Genomic DNA, 19,215 nt, shown 5'->3' with positions numbered 1-19,215 from the left:
TAATACCACAGTTAGGCCTGTACAATTATAATTGAATACAGCTTGTTAGTTAAAGCATGTGTACGCTGACGTAATTCCCAGCGTCTGTTTTTCATATATATATACATATATATATATATATATATATATATATATATATATTATATTTGTGTGTGTGTGTGTGTGTGTGTGTGTGTGTGCATGCACATTATACATTATAAAATACAACGATGCTTATCACGTATCTTGAAAAAGCAAAAGAAGTTAAAAAGAAGGCTACTCTACATGACACAACTTCTAATTGGGTAAATAAAAGTGTCCACTTCAGTCTATTTCGTTTTGTCTTTTTAATCATGCAGTTGTCAGTATCCCACTATGTGTGTATATTTCAACCAACAATACACTGAGTTCGATGATGGTAACGTGTGTGTTTTTGAGTTACAGCTTGTAACGCGTTAATTATAGCCTACTATATAATTATAAGGAAATGTATCGCTGTACAAGTATACATAACGCACTTCTGCTTTTGGGGAAAATATTCAAGGGGAGTTTCAATGTTTGTGTGAGTGTGTGTGTGTGTGTGTGTGTGTGTGTGTGTGTGTGTGTATGTGTGTGTGTGTGTGTGAGTGTGTGTGGGTGTATGTTGTGTTTGTGCTTGTGTTTGTGTCTGTGTGTGTGAGTGTGTGTGTGTATGTTGTGTGTGTGTGTGTGTGTGTGTGTGTGTGTGTGTCGGGGGCCGGTGGCCGGTGGCGCTGAACGTACGGTGGTTTAGATCAGGAGTCATAATTTGTTAAATATTTTTAAACTCTGGGTTTCTGGATTGGTGGTCTAGATCTAGATCAGGTATCATCATGAGTTTGGTTTGTTTTTTGTTTGAGCTTTTTTCATTTGTTTGTTGTAGCTTTTTTTTAAACTCAGGTTTGGAGAATTGAGAAAATGCCAAGAGCTGGTCGGATTTTGGTCCTGTACAATATTATCATAGACGGTACTGAATGCATTTATTAGAAATACAGAGAAAAGTTGGTAAAGGTATGTTTCAGTTGCACAGTAGGCGTATGATAAAATTGTATCATTTAATTATTTTGGTGACCATGCAATTCCTGAGTACGCCACATTAACTAGTCTACATATCTGCCAAATCTGTTTTTTTCCCCCTCACTTTCACTACGTGTGATAGGGGCATAATATGGCAGTGGGGGGCAGACAAGTACTGACCTCGGGACCCTCGCGGGCCAGCTTTGGAAGTGACAATTGGCACCATCAATTCGGTTCGGTTTATTCGGTTTGGGGTAGATCTAGCTGTGTTCTCTACGGGAGGGGCAAAACCGACGAAACCGATGATGACCTTGTACAACAAATGCGTATTGTTTTCATGGTCGCTCGTCGGGTGATCGGTTTGGGAAGAGACCATAATAACATAAATTTTTAATACGTTGGGTTAGGGCAGTGGTCTATTTTACGAGTGTTGACCAAAACCGCCAGAAAACGAACCGAACCGATCCTCTACTGGTCACCGGATATAACTTGCAGACCGATTTTGTGTGACCCTTGGTTAGGCCAACGACCTGCTTATACTTATAAATAGAATTCTAAAGTAACCTCTGCAGATGAGCTGTCCTCGCGACCACTCACACGATAGTAGTGATCGATGTGATCACGCACGCTGTTGGAAAGGAGGGAATTTGGATAAATGATCGTTAGGAGAGCAATTTTTGTTGGGGTTTTTTTTACGATGTCATAAAGAAGCTTGACCCCCCTCTCTCTCTCTCTCTCTCTCTCTCTCTCTCTCTCTCTCTCTCTCTCTCTCTCTCTCTCTCTCTCTCGCTCTCTCGCTCTCTCTCTCTCTCGCTCGCTCTCTCTCTCTCTCTCTTCTCTCTCTCTCTCTCTCTCTCTCTCTCAGCTATCTATCTATCTATCCCGTTTCACTCTTCCCCCTCCCCTCTCTCCCTTCATCTTCCACGGAAGGGCTTGAATTTAGTTACCTCAAATGTAGATCTATTCTTTTTGGATACAAAAAATAACTACCTATGTGGGCCTTGCTTTCGTTAGTAATATGGGTAGCTTCCCTTGATTCCTGGAATATATTTATGCAGTTATTTCCCTTGTTCCTCATCACAGCCCCCTCTCCCCCCACGCCCCACGTGTCTAGTGTCCAGGTGACCTCTACTTAACTGTTCACGTTGTAACGGTCAGTCTCTCAGTCTTAGATCGGTATCAATGTAGTGTCCACCCTAATAAGCTCCGTGCAGACACTGCTACAGGCTCTCTGTAACCAAACTCTACGAGCCGAGGGGAAGGTAAACGTAAAAGAAGGGGGTCAAGGAAACGATTCTCTATTTTGGTCAAGGATCTTCGAATTCTATATAATCTCACTGGAAGGGGTACCAAAGATCTTGTAGTAGAGAATCTTTGATGAGCGATAAGTGATAAGATCTCAGAAAGGACAACCGCAGGATTTGGCTCTGCAGACAGCAGCCAAAACTATGACAACATGCCGCACTCAAAACCTATATTATCATTATAGAGATCTAGTCAAGCTGGACGTGCCCGTGTGTGTCCGAAAAGCTCGGTAAGATTAATATATTTATTCTGCGCAATTTACCCCGCTGCGCGTTTTAACGACCGTATAATAATTGCTGGCCTTTACGAACAAGAGCGAAACATCTCGGGGGTCCCGCGTGCAAGTTGCGCACGTTAAAAATAGCTTGGTGGTCTAAAATCGATCAGAGCTAGTAGGCTTCGGCCGGTACCCGAGCAAAATTCAAAATGTCTTACCATCTAAACATGTTTAACGTGTCCCGCGCGCTCATACATGACCTTATGCATTGCGAGTGCCGTAAAACACTTACAAAAACAAACAAATAAAACACACACACACACACACACACACACACACACACACACACACACACACACACCCACACTTTTCAACCCCTGCAATGATGATGACATGTTTGATTTCACCAGTGCCGCCATAAAGGTGCTCTGGTGCGGTTTGCCTCTTCTTTCCTATCAAACATCTGTCGTCTTTATCTCCCCTCTTTCTTTTTTTGTGTGTTCGTTACCCTCTTGTAACACTTCTAATCTTCGGCACTTAAATGACCTTATTGTGTTGCAAATGCGTAAAACACTTACTAAAACAAACAAAGCCTTTTCCATTCGTTACCACTTCTGTTGTTATGAGGTCAGCAATGAACTGATCTTGCGCAAAGACTACTGGAAATCCTGCAGAATGAAAGGGTTCAAATCAAATTACCTACTTATACCTACTGCTACCTTGTCGTTTTGGCATAAGTTATTGAAATAAGCAAAACGTGATTAACATAGACATGATTAATCAGTAGACCTATATTGAGAGTGGTCATAAGCAACGCCACACAGCTTTCAGCTCGCAGGGATGATGAGAGAGGGATAGATAGATTATAACAGATAGATAGATAGATAGATAGATAGATAGATAGAGAGAGAGAGAGAGAGAGAGAGAGAGAGAGAGAGAGAGAGAGAGAGAGAGGGGGGGGAGGGACACGCACACACACACACACACACACACACACACACACACACTCAGAGAGAGAGAGAGAGAGAGAGAGAGAGAGAGAGAGAGAGAGAGAGAGAGAGAGAGAGAGAGAGAGAGAGAGAGAGACCGAAACGGAGACTACGACAGAGAGAGAGAGAGAGAGGGAGAGAGAGAGAGAGCGACAGACAGACAGACAGACAGACAGACAGACAGACAGACAGACAGACAGACAGACAGACAGACAGACAGACATGAGACAGTCAGAAAAACGCTCAAAAAGAGAGAGCAAAGAGACCATTATAAACCCAAACGAGGCTCAAAACTTAATAGGCTTTATTTGGATCAGAGCATCGCACGCGTCGCAGTGTTGTTACTCAATTGGATAGCACTGTCAGCCTACCTAAGTTACGGACATTGGATAATCTAATTCTTTAATCTATAATTAATGGGCCTACAGTTTTTGCCGACCCTGCGTTCAGTCATGTATGTCTTTTAAAGACCATAATGTACGCTTTCACAGGCACATAACGGCGCATGAATGAATATTATAGCATCTTGGGCAGTATAACAAGGCAAGACAAGAGAGCAAAGTTATTGGCTTTCAGTGCGTTAAAGTTTTCAAATTCTATTAAATGTTGACTTATGACCTCTATTCGATTAAATGATCCAGGTGGCGGCCGAAGCCATAGCTTTTATCGATTTAGACAACAAAGGGATTTTTAACGTGCGCTACTTGCAAAGGGGACCTCCGAGATTTTTCGCCCGTGTCCGAGAGGGCTAGGTGAAGATCTTTCCTACTGCAAGATCAGGGTTGTGGCTGAAAGACAGCAGTAAGAAGGAGCCATGGAGTAGCAGTAGAAGAAAGGCTGCAGAAAGAGTCAGGAGCCCAGGGGAGGTGAGGGGGTGGGGCAGAAAGGGGAGACGAAAGCAGACGACAGATCATTGCTAGAGAGCAGGAAAGGAGGTGAAAGGAGGCAATTTTAGAGAAGAATTTTTTCCCTTCGCTACCTGGATACGAACTCGGGACCTGTACTGAATGAGAGGCGAACACCTTAACCTCTATAAAGCCACGGGAGCCCCCAGACAGCCGCTGAACTGGAATCCCTAGAAAAAAAGAGACCACAGGAGAAAAAAAAATGATAACGACTGACTTTGGAAGACTTGGACAATCATGAGTTGAGGTGAAGAAGAAAGCCCAATACAGAGACACCTAAGGTGGGGGGGGGGGGGATGTTTGTACTCTATCATGTCAATGTGTATCTTTGGGTGTGTGTATATTATGTGTGTGTGGGGGGTGGGAGGTAGGGTTGGGTGGAGGTGATGAAGGTTGATGAGAACAGGGGCGTATCGCAGTCCACAAAGCCGTACACAAAGATCTATGCACAACATAGGGAAGGAATTAATTACACGTTTATTACCCCCCCCCCCCCCCCCACACACACACACGCTGACCCATCTTATACTTACAGCGAACGTGGCACGTACATTGCTTCACTGTTCACTGTGTGCCTGTAACACGCATTTGAGTCTTTATAAAAATAAAATCTTGCCTGTGAACAGTTAAATGAAACTGGTACCAACATGTCTAATGAGAGAGCTGTCTCAAGCAAACCTCGGTAATTCGTGCTAATACTTGCCAAGCGCCAGTTGCGAGTTGTGGACGGAAAGTGCTCGAGGTTACGTTGGTGGAAGATAGTAGAACCGAATAACTGACCTGCGCAGAATGTCACAATCACCAGCATTTGCTTCTAGGCCTAAGAACAATTAATTGGAGGATCCTTTCTTACATCGTTGTAAACTTATCTTTGATGAAAGAAATAACAATAAAGGATGCTTCAGAGGAAAAACAAAATTTGAGATTGCTTGCCATCATGCTTATTTACCATCCTGCTCTGGATGATAAACTATTCTAGTTTTAGAGGTTGGTACTTACTTTTGACTTTTGACTTTTTCATCTGCGTCAAGGGGAGATGCAGTTTTCTACAGTAGGCCAGTTTCGCAGCTCTTTCAGTTGTGATGTTATGTTTTCTTAGGGTTTCCTAGACACCTTCGATCCACCTTTTGCGTGGCCTTCCTCCTCCTTTATAATATATTATCTTTTATAGCCTGAGTGCTTGGTGTTGTAGGCTCTCGAGGCTAGAAGTTGGTGATTTTTCAAAACTTAAGTTTTCTTGAGGAGCTGTGCGATGATATTTCTTTCTTTCTTTGTATTTTTGTTTTTCCTCTTGGGCTTTTATTCTGTAATATAATGTTGGTTTGTTTTTTTCATCACGGATCTCAACAACCCGAAACAGGCCTTTGGAATTCAAAGGCTTAATTAAGGTCTCCGTACCCTCCACAGCTTACGGAGTTATACTCGCCCACAGCGACCTCATTATGAGGTCAGGCTTTTACGCATGCGCAAGCGTGTCTTTCCTTTGGCCGTCAAATTGATTCAGGTGATGTTGGTGTTCGATCTACGCTGTCAATTTGTTGTCTGCTGTTGCTTCTGTTGTAATGTACATTTATTTTTGCTTATGATTAATTAAAATGATGAACGTAGAGTCCTCGGTAGTTGTAATTTACCGCATTAGATGTATTCTTTGGTTGTAAAACAATTTTACAAATATTGGCGATGGCTATCTCTTGGTTCGGAAATAAGATGGCGGTGCTGCGTCGCACGTGTGGTCAGTTATTTTATTGTCTTGTCTGACCAACAGTAGTTGTCTCCAAGTTACCGTTCCCTGAGCACGAAGATTCGTCACCACAGTCAGTATTCACGGTAGATAGGTGGAAGTGAATAATAGATCTTCTTTCTAAAGTTTAATTGAAATTCCAGTGACAAAAATGGTGAAATTCCCTTGTGTCTCGGATGAGATTGAGAGCGGGACTTGCCCGAGACGTTGTTACCGGCGGGCCATTTCATGTCCAACCAGTCTCTCTTGAAGAAATCTTGTCATTTGTGTAGCTAGATAGGTCTAGATCTATATATAAGGTATAACTGTGTGAGAATATGGATGTAGAGGCATGTTGGGAGATCTAGGCCTAGATTTCTAGATCAAGAAAATCTACTCCTGGCCTCTGACTGGTGAATCAGAATCAGGCTCAGAATCAAATCAGTTCATCAGCCAGCCTAAATCAGGCCAATTCATTAATAATAATTTCCCTGTACTTTGGGATTGGGCTTTTGGGGGCCCTATCTGGATTCTAGATCTACTCAGAATTAGAACTCTAAGATTATCTAGATCTAGATATCTAGACTTAGCTGTTTTAGAAAAATGTTTAACCCTGTTAACCTGTTAGTGAGCCCAGGTAAGCTAGATCTAGATCTAGTCTTAGTAGTGTAGCCCAATGATTTTGTGCACCTGCCTGAACTTCCTTTGTTTGGCAGTGGTAGGGTAGGCAGACTGTTTTACGGGGTGCCCACTACGGCTGGATCGGGCCGATTGCCCGACTCGATCGCCTGAAACTGAAAACAAACACGTTTGTTTTTGAGGTGATCGAGTCGGACGATCAGCCAATCCCATCCGTAATGGGCACCCCGCATTAGGTTTATACCTCTGCTCTTACCGAGCTTAGAGGCATGGCTTCAGTGTTACTTGTAAAGGTTGCACTTGTCTCCATTGATTGAGTTTAAATCTCTTGCCCTTTCTCCACATTTCCATTTTAAATTCAAGATGATTTGTGCTCGTATAGTAGGCCTATAGACAACTATAGGTTAGGCCCAATGTTGTTAGAGAAAGACTTAAAAATTATAATTTTACTCTTATTAAATTTTGGCCTAACCTAATGTGGTCAAGATCAGATCATTTCGTAGAGGTAATCAGTGACAATGGTGTTAAGTTAGCCTACACATGTGCGATGCACTCATCATGTTGATTTTAAAATTTGTCTTGTGCCTGGATTGAAACGTTTCCGTAAGGCCACCTCTATTCTTAACCAGTTTTTACCCTTGGTGAGAATAGCGCAGTTGTAGATCTAGGCCTCTTACCCGGGGTGAGAGGGTAAGGTATTTTCTTTCGATAATTGTGTTTGTTGGGGTGGTTGCTCGTTACGGAAGTCGTTCCATTCGACCATTGAAAGAAATCAAATATCAAGTATTTATCATCTGTGGCTTGTGGTGATGAATATTCTCTTGGGTTTTCCCAGTAGGACAATGGAGAGAACTTAAAAGCAATTGCCAGAGCACCGCTGTTTTACCTTTGCACCCGGCCATCAAACAATTGAAATTTAACTTTTGAATGAGTTGAATTGCAAAAAACTTTTTCAACACTACAATAGATGTTTGCGATTGGCCACAATAATGTCTTCTGATTCTGCAATTTAAGATATGTCTATTAGTATTAGCATTTAGGATTTTAAGGTGTTTTCATTGCTTGACATGCACACAGCATAGATTGTCCTCCAGTAGTAAAAACGTGGCAAAATGATAGTAGTGGGACTACCTGTTGATCATTCTAAGTACAAATATTTAGGAATGTTTTTCATGTTTTGTCATCTGAATTGAATAGTCTTTAAAGTGGAGAGTGGTACTTTTTGCTGTCACACATTTGAAAAATTTATCTTAGTTGGGCAGAGGGTTTATTGTTTTTTGTTGGATAGATATATATATAGCTATTTTACTCTCCATCTTTCTATTTCTATCTGTCATAAAATTCATGTGCAGTATCTTTAATGTTTTTGATGCCTCATTAATTGACTTTGCATTTTCTTTTTTTTCTCATATAGATTATTACTGATTTTTTTCTTTCGGATTAGAGAAGGGTAAATATTTTTTTTATCTATATGATGGTTAATACCTTATTATTTCCCTATATATTTTTTATTTCTACTGTGTAATTTACTTGTATTCGTTTGTACTGTTTCACTTATTACTACTGTTGAAGTTTGAGCTTAAATGAGTTTTTTTTGTCTGAAATTGTTTAATTTTTTTGTTTGTCAGCATTAGGAGTTAAATTAAGAAGAATCCTTATTTGTCTGAATATGTTACAATTTCCCTGCTTTTGTTATTGTTTTTTTGGTTGTTTCTTTTTTCCTCTTGTTGATACGGTTTCATTTTGACTAAACAAGGTGCATTGAAAGCTGCATGCACTTACTACTTATTTTGAAATAAGGCTTTCGGTTTGCTTATATACTTTTTTTGTTTTTTTTAAAGATATAATGTGATTCGTACAAGCAGTGTACAGCTTCAGTTAAAATAGTCTTGTGGACTGCCTTCTTCAGTCATGTCTCCTCTTTTCATTGCTCAGTTCTCCTCCGCTTATTAACATCGAAATGCATCCCTTCATGTAAGAGTAGGGCATAACTTTGGAACTGTCTTGAACTATCTTGTACAGTTAATATGTATCTTTTTTGTGTGTAAAGTACACTTACTATTATTTTATTACTATTACTAGATCTAGTGCTACTAGACTACTCCTAGATGAGGATGAACAAATAGAAAAGTCGTTTTTGTTTGTTTTTCCCTTCAACTATACTGTTTTCTTTCCTATTGGTGTAATTTGTTTTATAAGCAATTGGACGAAATACTAATTTTGATGTGTGTAAATATTCCCCTTTTCATATGCTGTTACTTTCTTATTAATACACTGATACTGTCTATGCGTCTTTTCTAAAATGGCTCGTTTAAGTTGTAAAGATAATAACATATATATATTATGTCTAGAGGTGAGAATTATAATGTCATTTTCTTTTCAGTCATCAACAATATAATTCACGATGTTTTAAATTGTGAATCGAGTGAACACTGCTTTGTTTGATGGCTTCACATAAGATTTCTCCCTGACGAATTTTCATGACGTATAAATTGTAATTCCATCTTTTTTTCCTTCAGGAGGATTTTAATTTTTTTTTTGTAATTTTTTTTTCCCTCCTGCTCCTGCATCGCCCTTTGCCGTCATGGCTTGGCCTCTGCCCCCTGAAGCAAGTGGTGCCACATATATTAGCTGCATAGCTCTGAACAAATCTGCACAAATTTGGACACCATGGAAAATCAGAATGATGGTAATTTCTATGATGTTGATGGTAAAGAATTTTTTTACTTCTTACTTAATTATGTAATGGTAACATGGATATTTAATTATTACTTTGTGACTCTTGTTGACATAGAATCTATATTGGTAGTTGTAATAAAGTAACAATTAATCTGTGTAATAATCGTACTGAATAGAGGGACATAAATCTTCTAAGTAGTAACAAATATCATGCTTGTGTCCCCTTTGGCCACTGGTCTGTTGTGTAACTCTTCTGAATAAAGTCAGTTCTGGTGTACCCTTGATGGCTGCCTCCATGAATTCAATGAGCTTTGTGCTTGTAATAGACAATCATGTCAATCTATTACAGCAGTTTTTCTTAGTGATGAAGTTGGTGTGTAATTATTGTTTATAATTGTTTAGCATGTGCCCTTTGGCGGTTTGTATTTGAAAAGAAGGGAAAAAACCCTAAAACATTTGATCAAGAAGATGTAATATTCTTTCCTTTAAAAATATCATGCAGTAATGAAGCGAGTTGAAATCATTGATCTGCAATTTTTGTGGCTTTTAAGTTGGTTTTTTTTAAGGTTAGATTGTTATAGTTTGTCAACTTAAATTTGTCTTTTGTTTGTCATATTACTTTTTAGTTGTTGTGTACATTGTGTTTTTCTAAATATTGGTAGTTTATTTATTTGCTATTTTTCTACTCATTTAAAATGCCTCTGGTTTGGATCCTTGTGATTTGGAAGGGGGGAGGGGGGGGTGTTGTTGTTGTATTAAAAAGAGGATCGGTAATTCTTAAAAGAATGAAAAGCTGGTGAATAGGCATTTTTATATCGCATAGCTCCCACTTTTCTACTAAATAACGGAAACTCCGCTTCACCTAGCTTTTCCCGTTTCTTTCCTCCTTCCTCCGCTGAACCTCTCTCGGTCGCAAATTGTGATTCTTTTTTTTATAAACACGCGGAAAACGCCGAACCAGGATTGAGACGAAAAAGCGGCTTGCGCATGTCCGCCCATAGCTTCCTACTTGCGTTCTGTGCCTAGTTTCAAATTGTTTATTGTTGTGGAGCGACAGTGCCTACTGTTGATCGAGCATCGGGACGATGGCGCACTGAGTTGTCATTGAAAACAAGTCCTCCCCCGGAATTAAACGTGAGAAAGTAAACAATTAACAAGAAAGGCAATCTTGTAGTACAGTGGCAAAGGTGTTGCCTCCTTAATCCAATACTGCTCTACATTGTTGTTCAAGTCTCAATGTGAAAAATCTTTTTATGAGACATAAGCTGACAAACGCTGGATTTTTAGTCCCCAAACTGGGTCAAATGCTTGTTAGTCAACTTAGTCACGTAGTGTCTTTGATTTTAAAAGAAATTCAGTAGCCTATATTTAATAAATATGACACTTTTTTAGTTTTCCTTTCCAAAAACATAGATGTTGCAATATACAGTCGAACCTGTGTAAGACGGAATCGCAAGGGAGCCAGAAATAAATTCCGTGTTAGACATTTTCCGTCTGGGGAATTTAGGGGGAGATGGATGTTTGTGGGGGGCTTCAAAGGCCCAGCCGGTAGGATCAAGGATAGATCGGTGATAAATCCGATCGGCAAGCAGTGGTCAAAACTTCACACCTCTCAATGGTATCATCCTGTCTGATAATGGCATGCGTCAGTCTTACTTATATTTAGCACCAGTGCTTTCCTTTCATAGGACCGCTGTTTGACCTCTCTTTTGATTCCCCCCTTAGCCCCACCCACCAATGCCACCCCTCACTGCCATCATGTAACAATGATTCAAGGAACTCTTTTTCTCGGCTGGCCGTACGATCAGGGCGGCAGGCATTGGTCAATCTATTTTCACACCTCTGGCTTCAGGCTACCCATGCAAGTTTTCAATGTACCGACGAGATCTTCTGCTGTCTATGGCCGGGTACCCATTTCCACCTGGGTGAAGTGAGGAAAATTCGTGTAAAGTGCCTTTCCCAAGGACATAGCGTAGGACCCGCGGCTCGAACCCCCGAACAGGCAACCTCTCGATTACGAGTGCAGTATCTTAACCACTAGGCCACTAGCGCCACAGTATTTGCAAGTGTATACTTTAGCTGTTACTTTTTAAAACTTTTTGATTCTCTGTTCCTGTTGAGCTTCAAAGGGAGATGCAGTTTTTCAATGGAAGGTCAATTCAGCTACTCTTTCAATGAGATGTTGCAGTTTCTCAGGGTTCCATAAATTTCCTCAATCCATCCTTTGTAGCATGGATACTTGATATTATAGGTTCTGGAGGATGGCTGACATGGTGACACTTGTTACAGGTGGCCAAACCGCTTGTCTTACACATTGTGTTTTTTTAATGAAATTCAGGCAGGACAGCAGTCAATCGTCTATCTTTATTTCTCTGCCTATCTGTTCTTGATCTTGTGATACTTAGGGCTTTACAGTTCTTACAAAGCTATTATAATTTATTTTCCCCAGACTCCAGCAGCACCAACTTGATCATCAACTACTTGCCCCAGACCCTGACAGATGAAGAATTCAGGTCCATGTTCCTCAGTGTCGGTCCTGTCAAAAGCTCGAAAATTGTGCGCGACAAGTCAACAGGCTACAGTTACGGCTTTGGGTTTGTCGACTTCCAGCACCCCACAGATGCTCAGCGTGCCATCGAGACACTGTCTGGGCTGCAGCTTCAAAATAAGAGGATAAAAGTAGCATTGGCTCGTCCTGGGGGCGATCAGATCAAAGGAGCGAATCTTTACATCAGAAATCTGCCAGTTGCGTGGAAAGAAACGGAGCTCAACAAAATCTTTGAGCCTTACGGGAAGATCATCCAGTCTCGCGTTTTGGTCGACCTATCGACGGGCATCAGCAAGAGGGTGGGCTTTGTTCTCTACGACACACGGGACGAGGCAGAGAATGCAATCAAATGTCTGAGCGGGAAAGTACCAGAGGGTGCCACAGAGGCTATCATGATCAAATTTGCTGACGACAACAGTAAGAAGCTGAAACAGCAAGGTCCAGTGCAGTATGTGCCCATCCCCAACTTTGCCGCCCCAGGCCCAATGAGGAACCAGATGAACAGATTCCAGCGATTCAACCCAATGGCTGGTAACTTCAACGGGCAGGGACCTGGAATGCCTCAAGCTCAGCAGGGCGGGTAAGTCAGAATTTTGTTTTATAATGAATGTCTTCACCATCACATCACATCACCATCCTTACTTTTCTCACCATGGATCAAAGTATAGGCCATGGACAAACACTTTTCTCTTTTCCCTCTCCTGGGTTAGCCTCTTGACATTTTCCATGTCTTTCCACTTTGCTGTAAATCTTTTCCTGCGACTAATCTCCAGGTTTGGCTCGACTTTCTTCTTGATTTCTTCCCCTGTGGATTCAGATCCAACACTTTCTCTTTTTATGCTGTTGGTTGAACACATTTAAGGGGAATTCTTTCCGTAAAGTTTACAGTAAGTTAGGAAAGGGAAAGTAGGACATGTCATGTCCAAAAGTTGATATATTGCGGGGTTGAGGCCTGTGCGTTCAGGTAATTGGGAATCGTTCATTTGGCACTTTTGCTCTATGCTGTTTTTAGACTGAAAATCCAGAGAAATTCTCCTGTAGTTGGTGGCCAAGAGACTGACAAGACTAATTTTGTTTACCAAGCTTCACTCTTTACATGAGGAATTGATGTCATTTGTAAAGAAATACTGAGGATTTCAACTACTGGATATATATGTATATAGAAAGTAAAAGTTGAGGCTATTATTCATTTTTTGGGCATTCTTCGAGAGGTTGTCTTAGAACAGTTTCAACACTATACTTTCTAAGTTTTGTTTAAAAGTGCCAAGATTTAAAAAAATCTAATATCATGGTTTAGATACTGAGATCATATCATTTTATATATATACAGTCGAGCATGCATATGTAGCAAACAAGCACATAGGGAACAAATTTTCAGGTCCCTATTTTTTTTCTTATACATGACTATTCTTTGGATTGAAAACAGGTACATAATGAAAAGATTTAAGATACGATAAATCTTTATTTTTCCGCGTCTTGCCAATTTCGCTACTATTTTAGTGCTTGGCTTTAATTTGTATTTTCCGTTTCTTGGAAACGCCATATCTGAGAGATTGTGTCTCCTCAGGTACACCTTGTTTGTGTACAACATTGGCTTCAACGCCACGGACCGCACCTTGTGGCAGCTCTTCTCACCGTTTGGCACTGTGCAAAAAGTGAACATCATGTTGGACCATGAAAAGAACCAGTGCAAGGGCTATGGATTTGTGACCATGACCAACTACCAAGAAGCTCAGAACGCCATCAACTGTCTGAATGGTTACTTTTTCCAAGGCCGTGTGTTGCAGGTATGTAACTCCCCGTGGGCAATGAACAGATTTATTCTGGCTTCTGTGGTGTAACGGTCAGGCACATTGCCATTGCACTCAGAATGCACAAGTTCAGTTTCTGTGTGTGAATTTTGATCAATCTCAGTCTTTTTGCTAGCACGTTGTATCCCTCTGAGCCTGGGTTGGCCCTGACAGGCAGAGTGGAAACCCGCTTTCTGAAAGTTCTAAATTGTGTCGATGAGGATGTGAAAACACCTACATTTAATTTTTTTTCCTAAATATGATTTAGGGTTTGCTGAATGGTTCTTCATAATCTTGGGTTCTGAAGAGTGGTGTGCTGGAACATGTCTTAGATTAACTCACTGAAGACGTTTCCTGTAAAAAAGAAAACTCGGGATGGCCAGTCAGATCTGTGAGACCGTTCGGTGGAAAATGCGGGATCGTCAATATCGCCCATAGCCTTTATATAAATGCCGCTAAAAACACAGGATCCGGCTTGAACTTATGGGAAGTCATTTGTTTCATTCCACGAAAAAAATTTCCCAGAAATCAGTCCATAACTTTGATCCAGAGTGTTTTTAGTTTGGTGACTGCTTGTGTTGTAAATTGCAGTGATTGTCTCTTTGGTGTCTCTTATTTTCTTTTTTGTTGAACATTGAATTTTATACTGAAAAAGAAACCCCAATTGATCTAGCAGAGATAGAAACGTGTACTTTGGTTTGGTTTTTTTTTTTTAAATGTTGATAATGAAGGGAATTGGTCTTTTTAAAAATCTGTTGACAAGTAATGTGACTTGCACGACTAGTGAAGACAGTTGAGTTGATGCAAGGGTCATGATGTACTGTTATGTTTCTGATCTACTGCAAGGATCACTTTCACTTTCTAGTTTGAAGTTTTGAGTTACTTTGTTCTCCATTGCCAGCATAGGTAGAGAATGGGCAAAATTTACCTTTTGTGTAAAACGGAATGAAGAGATTTTAAATGACAAGATGGATGTGATTGCCTGACAATGAAATGGGATGTCGTTAGCCTTCGTTCCACTCTTTTGGGGGGGGGGGGGTGTTTAAGGGCGCTTGCAACTGCATAAGGTCATATGAGCGCACGGGATACATTAATTATAACTTTTTCAGTTGGAAGAAATTTTGAATTTTGCCCGCGTTTCGGCAGAAGGAGGAGATAAAAGCAGATGACAGAACATTGTTAGAGAGCAGGAAAGGAGTTGAAAGGAGACAATTTTAGAGAGGAAAATTTTTCAGTCGCTATCGGGATTCGAACCCAGGACCTTTGAATGAGGCCAACACCTTTACCTGTAGGCCACGAGAGCCCCTTTTCCACATGTGCCATTGCTACTTTGCCCACTTAATGAAACTGAAATGAGTCGACAGGCTTTTGGTACGTGCCCTTACTAGATAAGGTTTTTTAAAAAATCTATAAAATCAAGGTCCATTAACTAGTGGGCGTAGAGTGGAGTCAGGTACGGTAGTGGCCATTTTGATTACATTGTTGGACTTGCGTGGAGTTTTTATATCTGTACTGCAGTGTTAGTAAACAGGGTTTTGTGGTTCTGCTAAAAGGATGAAAGGAAAAAAATAGAAATATGTTTTGATTGTGGTTTTTATGATTCTTTTTTGTCTACAGGTGAGCTTCAAGGGGCAAAACCAAGCTGCAGCCAACTGAGGAGAGAAGGCGTGAAGTTGAGCTTAAACGCAGAGCAGATTTGTGCTGGAAATGAATGCAGACACTGTTGTACTTTATGCACTTGTAGCGGAAAAGCATGTCATATAAGTATCAACTTGAAATTGTAATCCAATTTGAGACAATCGTTAAAAGATTAAAAAAAAAAAAGCAACTAGGAATTCAGTAAGATCATAAATTGATATACAAGAGAAATAAAAACAAAAACTAAACAAAACAAAGGCACAAAGGTACCAGTTTAGTAGATTCCGAAGTTTCAGACGCATAGAATTTTTTTTTTTTTTATATAGCACTGTACCTCTAGTTTATGTACCCCATATGAGTTAATGGACTATTTAGTTATTGGTGGTAAAATGTGAAGTTTTGGTGAGATTTTTCTTGGGTGTTTAGGAAGGGACAGGATTGATCACTGCCATTATTAGTTTTGATTTCATATCAGAACAAGCTGGCTCTTATGGGCTGTCTAAGGGTTATTACATCTGAGTTGGTTTTTTTTTTGGTTACACGTTTTGAGGCTATTTTTCTTTTTAGTTTTTGAAGTGGTTTTTTAATTACTTTTCTTTGGCTTTTTGTTTTCCCTTTCCTTTTTCCTGTTTTTTTTTTCTTTTGTGTTTTTGTTTTTCTTTAGTATTCAGCTTTTATGCTTATAAATGAACGTATTTGGATTACTAATTTCAAGTTATCATATTTACATTTTTGCTGTATATTTATCTTATCTATATCTATCTGTATTTTAATATCCTAATCGTTATTGTTCCTTTGGGTTATCTTTCAAATTATCTTTTGACCAAACGTTGACATTACATTTTTCCAGTTGTTGTGGGGAGAAAATTTACCTTGGAAAAACTGTTCATTTCACCTGTAAATAAACCCATCGGTTGTTTTGTCATTTGATACAAAAACGCGAAAAAAAAACAAATAAAGAATTTTTGTTTTGAGTATTGAAATTACAAAGTATCGAGTTTTTATTTCATTCCTGGTTGTGTGTTCGAGGTGTAGTATTCTTGATATTTGTGATAGTGTTGATGAGTAACTTGCCTGTTTCTTTGTTGTCTGTTATATTATGACTAATACCAGGAGTAGCAGAGTGAGTGTGTGATTGGTAGGTGTCGTGGTGTGGTTTGCTCCGTCTTTCCTATCAAACCATCTATTATTCATATCTCTTATTTTTTGTGTTTGTTATTCTAGTAGCGCGTCTAGTCTTCTGTGCTTATATGACCTTATTGTGTTACAAGTGCTGTAACACACTTACTAAAACAAGAAATAAACCTCTCTAGGAATTTTGTCATTTCCTATTCAGGAGTGGATGAACATGTTGACACAATGATGGTCATAATGTTGTGGAAATGCAACATAATAATCGGCGTCAGAGGAATAAGAGTGGGTGGTTGGTGGGTGCTCCGGTGTGATTTGCTCCTTCTTTCCAATCAAACATCTATCATCTTTATCTCCCCTCCTTCTACTTTGTGTTTGTTACTCTCTTGTAACACCTCTAATCTTCAGGACTTATTTATAATACTATGACCGTATTGTGTTGCAAGTGCCGTAAAACTCTGACTAAAAACACACAAAAAATCTGATTATCTTGGGCACTGTTGTGACATTGTGTTGCTAGTGCTGTAAAACTCTAGCTAAAACTAAACAGAGGAGCGAGATGTTTAGGGAAAAACAACCTGGGATACTAACCTTTGCTCTCTCTCTCTTAATTGTAATTTTTTGTGTGTGACTTGCTTTATTTTTCTGTTCAGCAGTTACTTTAGTTGTGTGCGGGTACCGGTAATGAAAGGATTCCTGTGTATCCCTACCCTCTCTCTTTTTCCCGTCTCCAAGTCTTGCTAGAAAATGACTTGTGTGCATATATATTATATATGCTTTAAATTAAATTTGTACTTGTTTAATACTTTAAAGTGATTGGCTGCTAAGTCTTTGAATCCATGCAAGTTGAACTGACCTGACAGGAGTGGTAGAATAATCATTAATCCAACTGACGGCGGAACGTTTTAATTCACGCGTGCCCTGGATGTTACAATGAATTATAATGGTACGATAATACCATGCAATTACATTTATATAGTGCATATGCGTGCCCTCTGCTCTATACAAATACAATTATTTATAATTATACCCAGCAGATCTTGAACATGACCTGGAAACATTCTTGATCGAGTGCCCATTTCCACCTGGGGTGAAGTGAGGGAAATTGGTGTAAAATGCCTTTCCCAAGGAACATACTGTTGGTCCTCTGATAGGAATCGAACTCATGATCTTTCTTACGCTTACACAGCTGTGCCGGAACAACATGGGGGAACTGCTGCTTTTTCTTTCCTCATTCTTGCTATCGTCATTTTTCCTGTACTTCTTTTGTATGTTTGTCACTCTCTTGTGAACTGCTGTTTCCAGCGTGCCTTGATAGTCGAAGCAGACTTTGTGCTGTTGAGGCTAGAGAGGTGAGCACAGTGAGCCTGATTACCCTTTGGACTTCTGTTGACAACTACCCCTTCGTGCTCATAATGACCTTATGCAGTTGCGACCGCTGTAAAAACTTGCTAAAATAAACAAGGGAGTCCAAGGGACAATGTAGTGGAAGATTTTGTGATTATGGCTAGTATTACATGTATTAGTACATGTATGATAACTGATTTACTGGCCTGGATGGGACCAAGTCTAAGGTGGCCACTCGTGGCGTGGTGTTGGAACAGAGTACAGAGCCTGTGGCTTTGCATTCGCATATATATCTATACATATGTAGTTTTATGTGTCATGATACAGTGGAATCAAGAGCTCGTCGATTTTTGGGCGTAGGGAGCTATTGATATCATCTGAAGTGAAAGCTTATTCAATTGCCTTGCTTTAAATGAAAAAAAATAACCAATCTCTATCTTGTATAAAAGTCAAGATTGCTATTGAAGGAGGTGGGGGTCCCCTCGTGGTTCAGTCGGAGAGAGAAAATTGCTGCCAAAGTTTGGCATCTTCAGTAGCTGGAGAGTCCTTGAAATCTGAACATTTACATATTTTGTGCCCATAGTCGTTTTTTATTTTCTGTAAAATTCATGTGGAAATGAGTTCTTTTATGGACACAAAATGTGTTCAGCCAAAACACAAAAATTCGATAAAATAAAGCCAAACTGGCGGGAAAATGCCTGTTTCAGTGTTTCTTCGCTTTTATTATTTTTCTGATGAGCGCCTGATTTCACCATGATTCCTCACACATACATATGTACATATCTTGTCAAGTCTTAGTTCAGTTTTCAACACTGTGTTATTGTACTCATCATAGTCATGAGTGTTCTTTCTATAGTATAGGCAACATACTGTATCTGTTGGGTGCGGTGGCGGAGCGGATAGTCCCGGTTAGAGCCTCAGTTTGGACAGATTTTTTGCACCCCCTACTGCCCACCTAGCAGTAGTAGCAGTAATGGGTACCTGACTTCGAGTTGGGGAAGTAAAGGCGGTGTGGAAAGGAACTGGCCACCCTACCACAATACATGTATGCCGAAGTCCCAAGAAGTTGTCTCAGTAACAAGACAATCCCCAAAATCCAGATCGGATTCGGGAACAACTACTTTTTTTTAATACTGTGTATCTGTTATTGTTTGACACTGGTGTCTGTGGTGTAGCAGTTATCACGAGTTATGCGCTGAGCTATTCTGTGGAGACCTGAACTCGATTCTTGAGTGGAGAGAAAAGTTTTATCAAGTATCTCGAAAGTTCTGTTGGGATGTTGTATCCCTCTCA

The 19,215-nt window shown here is 40.0% G+C and overlaps 1 protein-coding gene across 7 annotated transcripts; it reads left to right on the top strand.

The window, feature by feature from the left end:
• Window positions 1-5,909: 5,909 nt before the first annotated feature.
• On the top strand, window positions 5,910-16,432 carry LOC100533384 (ELAV 2-like protein). Of its 7 annotated transcripts, XM_013082073.2 has the most exons (6): window positions 5,910-5,934; window positions 8,204-8,239; window positions 9,399-9,499; window positions 11,918-12,596; window positions 13,584-13,803; window positions 15,424-16,432. In XM_013082073.2, exons 3-6 carry the CDS (start codon window positions 9,460-9,462, stop codon window positions 15,460-15,462), a joined length of 978 nt encoding a protein of 325 aa, XP_012937527.1. In that variant the 5' UTR covers window positions 5,910-5,934; window positions 8,204-8,239; window positions 9,399-9,459; the 3' UTR covers window positions 15,463-16,432.
• The last annotated feature ends 2,783 nt before the right edge of the window (window positions 16,433-19,215 follow it).

The sequence above is a fragment of the Aplysia californica genome, unplaced genomic scaffold (genome assembly GCF_000002075.1).
Source record: "Aplysia californica isolate F4 #8 unplaced genomic scaffold, AplCal3.0 scaffold00158, whole genome shotgun sequence".
NCBI lineage: Eukaryota > Metazoa > Mollusca > Gastropoda > Aplysiida > Aplysiidae > Aplysia > Aplysia californica.
This window is presented reverse-complemented; position numbering and strand designations above follow the sequence as displayed.

What these genes read in the sequence shown, in the direction of transcription:
- LOC100533384 (XM_013082073.2), top strand. Translation starts at nt 9,460, where the DNA reads ATGGAAAATCAGAATGATGGTAATTTCTATGATGTTGATG. An exon ending in TAATTTCTATGATGTTGATG is followed by an intron (nt 9,500 to 11,917) that starts GTAAAGAATTTT and finishes TATTTTCCCCAG; the next exon opens with ACTCCAGCAGCACCAACTTG. An exon ending in CCTCAAGCTCAGCAGGGCGG is followed by an intron (nt 12,597 to 13,583) that starts GTAAGTCAGAAT and finishes GTGTCTCCTCAG; the next exon opens with GTACACCTTGTTTGTGTACA.